Here is a 9,278-nt window from a genome sequence, read left to right on the forward strand (position 1 = left end):
CAAGAAGATTAATTTTTGAAAAATCATGTTACAAGTTGTAAAGGATGAAATTTTGCAAGAATGAGTTTTATAAAATAAAAACCAAGGATTTAGTATTCTTAAACCTTATTAAACAACATGTTAAAAGACTACAAAGTTTTACAAAACTTCAAGTTCATAACATCTTGTAAAATGCATATTTATGGCTATTGGTAAGTTATGTGAAACTTGTTGATGATTGATGATGAATTTTCAAAAGAAAATGATATGCTACTAAGCATGGAAACCTCCATTTTTAAGGGGAAACTATGACAAAATTCAAACACTAAGAAAGATAATTTTTAAACAAGTGTTTACAAGTAATTTTTGATCTTGGTTTTAAGTATAAATTTTGCCATAATTTTTATTACAAAAATTACCAATATTGGAGGTTGATATTTGGATAATAAAAAATGACTAAGTATATATTTAGGAAAATATATGTTTAGATGTCACAAAATTATGTGCTACTTGTATATTGATTGTATTAGTTATATTAAAATTAGGGACTTAAAATTAATAAAACACACCAAAACACTAAAAGTTGTAATATAAAATATTACCAAAATCACAAGAAAATAAATATATAACTGATACCTGAATATTGGACAACCGGACAAAGGACATTGGACTATATATATAGGGGAAGGTTCAAATGAAAACCACTAGTTATTGTGAAAACTCGAAAACTAATTAAAAAAAGCCAAAAAAACATACAAAAAAAATTTTTTTTTAAATTTTTTTTGCAATCAAAATTTCGCAGGTTTTTTAATATAAAAAAAAATTTCAAAAAAAAAAAAAGAAATTTTTTTTTTGTGTAGAGCACCTTTGAGGTATCTGAATATCCTTTTTACAGCAATAAGGTTTGACTTTCTAGGGGCTGATTGGGATCTTGCACAGACACATGTTGCAAACATGATGTCTGGTCTAGATGTAGTTAGGTACAATAAGGACCCAATCATGCTTCTATATAAGGTCTGATCAATCAAATCATCCTTTTCTTCAGACATGACCAATTTATTGGTTGCAGTGGGTGTACTACATGGCTTACAATCATCCATATCAAATTTCTTTGAAAGTTCTTTGGCATATTTGCCTTGATGGATGAAAGTACCATTTTGCAGCTGCCTTACTTGGAGACCAAGAAAGCACTGGAGTTCACCCATTGCACTCATTTCAAACTCAGCTGTCATGAGTTGCCTGAACTCTTCACACATTTTATTACATGTGCTTCCAAAAATGATGTCATCCACATAAATCTGGACAATCATCAAATCCTTTCCTCTGCATTTAAAAAACAGTGTTTTATCAATCCTGCCTTTAGTGAAACCAATGGAAAGTAAAAAGGTGGAAAGAGTTTCATACCAGGCTCTTGGTGCTTGTTTCAGGCCATACAAAGCTTTATTTAGCTTGTAGACATGATCTGGATTAAATGGATCCCCAAAACCTGGAGGTTGATAAACATAAACCTCCTCTTGAATCTTACCATAGAGGAATGCACATTTGATATCCATTTGATACACCTTGATGTTGTGGTTGACAGCAAAGGCCAGAAAGAGTCTGATAGCTTCAAGTCTTGCTACAGGGGCAAATGTTTCATCATAGTCAATGCCCTCTTCTTGTCTGAAACCTTGAACCACAAGCCTGGCTTTATTCTTGACAACAATACCCCTTTCATCAGTTTTATTTTTGAAGACCCATTTTGTGCCAATAGGACTCACAGCCTCTAGCAATGGAATAAGCTCCCATACTTGTTGTCTTCTAAACTGTTGGAGCTCCTCTTGCATAGCTTCTACCCAGCTGTTGTCTTTCAGTGCCTCTTGGTACTTGACTGGCTGATGGAGTGATAGAAAACCTGCAAAAAGACAAATGTTTTGGGACTACTTTCTTGTGAGCACCCCTTCATTGATGTTGCCAATGATTTGATATGGTGGATGAGATTTCAAGAAGATAAGCTCTCCTTGGTATGGAATAATGGCATTGAGTGGTGAGGGTTGCAGACGTGTATCATCTGAGCTAACCACTGCTGGTGACTTTGATGACCTAGCAGTGGCTTCAAAAGGTGGTGGCATTGGGGGTAAAGGTGTGGACACCTGCTGACTTTGATCCACTGTTTGAGGACTTTTGTCAGCAGTGTTTGATGAGGTGGAAGCAGTGGTTAAAGGGCTACTTTGGTCAACAACTGTTGAGGTAGCAGAGGTTGAGCTTTGACAACTGTTTTGAACAACTGATGCTCTCCCTATTGAAGAAGACTTTTGAGGAATGATGATCTCATATCCATAGTCAGGTGATGAATCTTCTGATGGACCTGCACTGTTAGTCTTGACAGCAGTATTTTCAAAAGTGAATTTTTCAAGATCAAACAATTCTGCAGGATTTGCAGGGATTTTCATTGATGAAAGTTCATTGAATTTTACATTCAAAGTCTCTTCCACTGCTTTGGTCCGTGTATTAAACACTTTGTAGGCCTTAGCAGTGGTTGAGTATCCCAGGTGGTATCCCATATCAATTTTGGCTGCAAACTTTGAGATAGAATCTTTTAAGTTTAGAATGAAACATGGGCAACCAAAAACTTTGAAATATGAGATTAATGGCTTTATTTTATACAGAATTTCATAAGCAGTCTTTTTGTGCCTGGGGTTGATCAAAACTCTGTTTTGGACATAGCAAGCAGTGTTTACTGCCTCTGCCCAAAAAGTTAATGGCAAGCCTGAATCTGCAAGCATGGTTCTAGCAGCCTCAATCAATGTTCTGTTCTTTCTTTCAACAACCCCATTTTGCTCTGGTGTTCTAGGGATGCTGTACTGCCTTACAATCCCTTTCTTCACATAGAAGGCATCCAACTCCTTATTTTTGAATTCTGTGCCATTGTCACTCCTGAAGACTTTTACTGGAAGGTCAAATTGCTTTTCAACCTGTGTCACAAAGTCTTGCAAAATGCATGCAGTCTCATCTTTTGAGTGTAAAAAGAAGGTCCATGTAAACCTAGAGAAGTCATCAACAACAACCAAGCAGTATCTCTTCTTTTTGAGACTCATGACTTGCACTGGGCCAAACAAATCCATGTGCAGCATTTGCAAACACTGGGTTGTTTTGGACTCTTCAATGGGCTTAAAAGAGCTTTTATGCTGTTTTCCTTTTAAACAGGAAACACAGTGTTCAGGACATGAAAACATTTTTTGTGGTAAGCCTCTCACTAAGCCATTTTTTGAAATTTCATTGATTGTTTTGAGATTTGTGTGTCCCAGTCTTTTGTGCCATAGCTCTGTCTCTTTGTTAGAGGCAGCTGAGAACAGACAGGCATCAGCTCTGGGACACTCTCTTGACATGTCAACAACATAAACATTGCCACTTCTTTGAGCAACAAGTTTTGTTGAGCCTTTCTTGATTATTGCTTCAATCTTACTAACCATTTCTGGTCCAACAATCCTTTGTGAAGAATGAGCCAAACCCTTTATCACTCATTTGAGATACACTCAGGAGGTTGAATTTCAGATTGTCAATAAGATTGACATTTTCAAATTTTACATTTCCAGACTTTACTGTACCAGACCCAGAACTTTTCCCTTACTATTATTACCAAGGATATATCACCCCCTCCATGAATTTTGAAATCTTGAAGAAGGGCTTTACATCCTGCCATGTGCCTGGAGCCTCCACTATCTACATACCAAAGACTATCTAAGCATGCAGAATCTCCCTTAGCAGCAGCCATCATGGCACAATCACATTGATGATCTTCTTCTTCATCTGCTCTCTCTTCTTCCTCACCAGGTTTCTTCAAATCTTCTTTCTCTTTGCCATCTTTGGACCAAGGGTCGGTCAGTGGTTCAATCAGGGTTTCTGAATTTTCTTCTAGCAGTAGTTCACCAGCAACTACAGTAACCACTGCTTCAGCAACTTCATCCACTGTTTCAGCACTTAGCTGTTCACCTTCAGTTTCAACCCCTTCTGGTATTGACTCTAATGCCATCAAACAAAATTCATCATCAAACGCATCATTAGAAGCATAGAGAGCAAAATTTTCATCACCAAGTTCATCAGGCATGCTGCTCCAATCAACAAAGCCTTGTGTGAAAAAGCTTTGCTGATCTGGTTGTGTCACTGTTGGAGCAGCTTGTTGAGGTGCAACAGTTTGCACTTGTGCCTGAAGAACAGGGGTTTGAACATACTGAATTTGTGGAACAGTGGTTTGAACATAATGCACAGGCACAGGGGTTGCAGCATAATGAGCAGTGTTAACATGTGCTGCAGGGGCATATTGGGTATAGTGCACAGTGTTTTGTTGTTGTGGTCTAGGGTTTGAGCTAGGGTGAGTGATTATGGGACCAGTGGTTTGACTCCTACATTCCCTAGCAAAGTGACCTAGCCTATTACACTTGTAACACTTGATTTTTTACTTATCCAACCCACCCTTAAATTCCCATGAAGCCCTGGGAATTTTCTCCCTGTTCTTTTGTAGAATTTGCTTGTTCTAACACTAAGCAAAGCCAATTGATGCAAGATGTCCATCTCTTCTAAGTCAGTGGGATCAAAATGTTGCAAATCATTCAGCTCAAAGCACAAATTATCTGACATCTGGTTTTCAGTATTTGCAGTGAAAGCATAATTTGCAGAGTGAGAATCAGAGTTGTTAAAATTACCCCCAGCAGTTATGTCAATAAAATGATCATAACTCTGATCCTTACTGCTGCTACCAGATTCTTCCTGACCAAATAGAGCTGTGCTGTCAAATGAATAATCATCAGCAACTTTTCCAGACTCTTGCAACTTCCTTTTCTGGTTTAACTCCCTTTCATAGGTCAGGAGTCTACCATGGAGTTGGGTCAGGGTCAGATCTTTGAACTCAGCTGAGTTTCTGGTGACAAAAGCAATTGTGTCCCATTTTTCTGGCAGTGATCTACGGAACCTGCTATTTTGGGTTGCATTTGGAAATGTAACCTTAACAAGCCTTAGTTCACTGATGAGACAACTGAAACGTTCAAATTGTTGGGTTAGTGATTCCCCTTTGATGTGACAAAACGTTTCATACTGCTGATTCAGAATTTCCCCGTTGTTTTCAATAACCTATTCCGTTCCTCCGAACTGTTCCTTCAATGCATCCCACAATTCTTTGGCACTGTTACAATGTAACAGTCCAGCATAGATTTCGTTGGGTAGTGCAGAGGCTATGATGCTAATTGCTTTGGCATCAAGTTCGAACTTCTGAAAATCTGATTCAGTGTAATTTTCAGATGGTTTAGGAATGAAATTTTTAGTGTCCTCTGCACTTGGCACCATAGGAACATGAGGACCAAAAACGACAGATCTCCAACATCCAGTGTTTTGTTGAGCGAGGATGTGATACATCCTTCGCTCCCAGATGTTATACTCATTTCTTTTAATGTTATTTTTATCATCTTGTGATTGCGACATCTTTCTGGTTGTTTTACAGGTACTGATTAATCAACTTTATCGGTGATTAAACCTTACTCTGTTTTTCAACACAACAGTATCAACAACTTCGAGCTGAACTACTTACGTCAAAATGATTGTTAAATCAAATTTGACTGTCCAAGCTCTGATACCAATTGTTAGGATCTGAGTTTGGATTGATTTTGATTTGTGTTTGAATTTATATGAACAAATGAAAGAGTAGTGCAGCGGAATTTAAATGGAAGCAAACTTTTCACAATCAAACAGAAGAAATGCTTTCAATCATACATTTTCAACACAGAATCAAATGATTAAATTTATTTTTAAACTCTGATTACAATGCATGTATGATATGCAAACTTCCCCTCAGCCCGAGCTTAGTGTTTGTTCGTGCAGAAAGAAGATGGTGAAAGAGCTAAACAGAACAGTACAGAAAACTGTTCTATTTATAGGCACTTGCAAACCACTGAGCATCTAAGCTGACGTCACCATGAAAGTGACATCTAACCTCCTAACAAACTCTAACCTCTGATCTATACAGACACTGCTATGCTAACTACTGATATTATATTTCAATACGTAAAACAAACATAAACTGCTGCTGCATCCTTCCACTGCTGTGAACCCAGCAGTACTTGTCATGATCAGCAGTGCTTGAACCAAGGCAGTAGATTGAGCAGCAGAGCTTTAGTTCTTCAATCAGTCTTTGTCTTGAGCAGCAGTTGTAGGTCAGCAGTTTGCATGATCAGCAGATAGGAGGTTAGCAGATGTTGAAACCACTTTCAAGGGGAGAGACTTGCAACCAAACATCTGCTTATTCTGGATCCATTGCTCTGATCCAGTTTTGGCTTTCATTATCTGTTCCTTTGGCAGGGTTCAAATCCAACAAGCTTTAAACATTTTAAGTTCTAAACGATTCACTTAGATTGTCAGTATATTGGTCCACTTAAATTTTCACACAAAGTTCAAATATTTCGAGATACGTGATTAATGTTTTAAGCACTTAAACTTATTCACGTGTCCCACCACTTGAATATACTCCCGTATCCAGATCCCAATATTCTGTCTTACAGGTGAGTATACCTAGATGATATCTATAAAAGGGTTAAATGCAAAACCGTGAGAGCTCAGGTCAGAACTTCTGTTCAGCAAAGAGATAACGGCTCGTCTTTAGGTGTGTTCCCTTTAGAGAATCTTTTTTCAACAGCACATGATTAGCATTTTTCAATGTTTCATCATTTTTGTACTGAGGGCAGCGCTATATTTCAAGCAAGCAGAAAGTATTATACGGGGACGAGGCCATTGCTTCCGCAAAATCAGAAGTCCCGGGATAATACCCCAGATATCACTAAGTATAAAGACCTAGTAACTCAGAAAGAGGGATCTTTCAAACAAGATTTCGGGGGTTACCTATATATCCAAGAAATGTTACCCACAAGATAAGCAAGTTTGAATTTTATGTTTATATCTCGAAAACAATTTACTGAATGTGCAAAAACCTAGTGGCACATCCACAGTGAGATCGTTTATCACATTTTTTTGACATTACATATCTTTAGTGTGTTGTGATAGTCCACTGATGTACTATCATTTCCTCTTTTCTACAACAAAACTCATTTTTGAATTTTATCATGTTTTTGGCTTTTTCAAATTTTCTAATGAGTAAGAACTTTGAAAACAAACTGTACAAGCAAAGTGACAACTAATTTTCAAGCTTCAATTCGCCATCCACTTGGCATAAACAATCAGAACTCCCCCTCACAACAAACTATTTTCCCATTAAGATTGCAAAACACTTAAGTTTGTTTTAATCAAAATGGTTTTTCTGGAAAATAAGTTGTGTTGTTACTACTAGTAGGCTGGGGTTCATTTCATCACATTGCTCTTTTAACTTCTTGAAACAATCTTAACAATCTTAGGTTTTCTCAACAACTTCCACTTGTAGAAAATCAAGTACAACTTAATGTCCCTGATTTACCACTTGTAGGTCAAACCAATCAAACCTGATACACAAAATGATGCTGATTCCTGCTCCACTCTTACTGACCTAGGATCTCCGGCAAGTCAGGATTTTAGTTAGGAAACACTTTCCCCCAAGCCTGACCAGCCTTGGGAGATTCACGAACACATCTTTTTTGGGTAAAGGATTACCCCGGTGATTCTATTAAAACAATCCCAATAAAGTACAAGTAGTGATGGTGAGTTCCACACTAATTCATATACAGGACATGCCCCGTATATGTAAACAAAACAAAACCAAAATATCTAAGACAACCCATAACCTAGCCTACATTACATCATGAAAATAAAGTAAGCAAAAACCAAACACGAAACCAATAACGGCTCAACCTCCATCATCAAAGATGAAATTGCCATAAACCGGCAAACCCTTGACTCGAATCACAATATGTCTAGCCATTGGAACCCTTTGTGGATGAGTTGCTTGCCCGAGCTCTAGACGATGAAGGATGTTTTCCCGAAGTCATAAATTCATTAGTTTCATTGTAGACTTCCTCAACCTCATCCTCATCTGAATCTTGCTTGTCAATAACCTGCTTGGCCTTCTTCTCTATATGACCCACAGTACTACCTCCCTGACCACCATCATCATCCTTAAGAACATCAAATGGGTTTGACGTTGATACCTGATTGTTAATTGGCTTCTTCAAGGACGAAATTGGTTTAGGGTTTACAACTGGTCTGTACACTAACTTAGGCTTCTGATTTTTCATATGAAGACCCTGGTTAGTAGCTTTCTTCTTCTTTGCACCCACAACCTGAAAATCATCAATTTTCTTTCCAGAATCCCCACTCGAAACAACCTGAGGGCTCTTTGGGCACGAGTTATCTTCATGACCAAACACGCAACAAGAAGAGCACCTTAAAGGCTCCCAATCATATTTCATTTTAACCTCCTCCATTGAGTGACCCTTACCCTCTAAAGACGGGATTGCAACAGTAACACTCCTCTTTAACTCAGCCCCGGCTTGAATTTCAATGAGAGCTCTAGCATAACTGCTTCTTCCCCATGACTCAGCACACATTGTAGCAGTGTACGAATCTAGCATCTTAGGCACCCCTATCTTAGAAGCGAGCAAACTAAGACCGTCCTCAGTATATGCTGCTAACAGCACTTCATGCATCTTAACCCAAACTGGGATAGCCTTTATATCTTCTTTTTCCAACTTGATAGAGGCCGCCCACTCTTTCAAAATTATTGGAACATTTCTTATCATCCACGGTCCATCCTCTAACATTTGATCCATCCCTTCTTTCGTTTTGAACTTAAAAAAGAAGAACCCGTGTGCATTCATCATAATTCTTGACAAACCATATTTTGCCCAATTGATCTTTGCAAAGAAATCAACCACAGGAAATGCCAGCCGTTTACCCAGAAAATAACCATACAAAGTGTTCGCATACCTGTCAGTGACTTGTTTAACTGAAGACAGTGGAATAACAACGTCAGCTCCGTCGACAGCCTCATTCTATTCCATCACCCTAAAGTTTACCTTAACCTTCTCTTTAGTATCCTTCGCAACATTCGCAAAGGATAATTGTTCCGCAGAACTAGAACCTGTTTGTTTACTCTTGTCAGCCGAGAAAGATGCTCCAAAGAAGTCTGATTTTTGCGTATACTTGCTAGGGTAATCCCAAAAATTGTCTGACTTTTCGACATCCTGTTTTTCCAAACGAATCGGAACTGTGACCTTGGTGAGATCATTGATAATGTTTGTAGACTTAGGGTCATTCTGTGTTCTAATCGTTATACCACGCTTTGACTGCAAAGAGTTCCCATCCACATCAAGAAATCGAGCAGCAATTTCTTTAAACGATAATGTCGG

General features: G+C 38.2%; 1 protein-coding gene across 1 annotated transcript; it reads right to left on the reverse strand.

The window, feature by feature from the left end:
• Positions 1-7,844: 7,844 nt before the first annotated feature.
• LOC110919387 lies at positions 7,845-8,747 on the reverse strand. Its single transcript, XM_022163659.1, has one exon. The coding sequence runs from the start codon at positions 8,745-8,747 to the stop codon at positions 7,845-7,847; it is 903 nt and encodes a 300-aa protein (XP_022019351.1).
• Between the last annotated feature and the right edge of the window lie 531 nt (positions 8,748-9,278).

The sequence above is a fragment of the Helianthus annuus genome, chromosome 16 (genome assembly GCF_002127325.2).
Source record: "Helianthus annuus cultivar XRQ/B chromosome 16, HanXRQr2.0-SUNRISE, whole genome shotgun sequence".
Lineage (NCBI taxonomy): Eukaryota > Viridiplantae > Streptophyta > Magnoliopsida > Asterales > Asteraceae > Helianthus > Helianthus annuus.

What these genes read in the sequence shown, in the direction of transcription:
- LOC110919387 (XM_022163659.1), bottom strand. Translation starts at nt 8,747, where the DNA reads ATGAATGCACACGGGTTCTTCTTTTTTAAGTTCAAAACGAAAGAAGGG.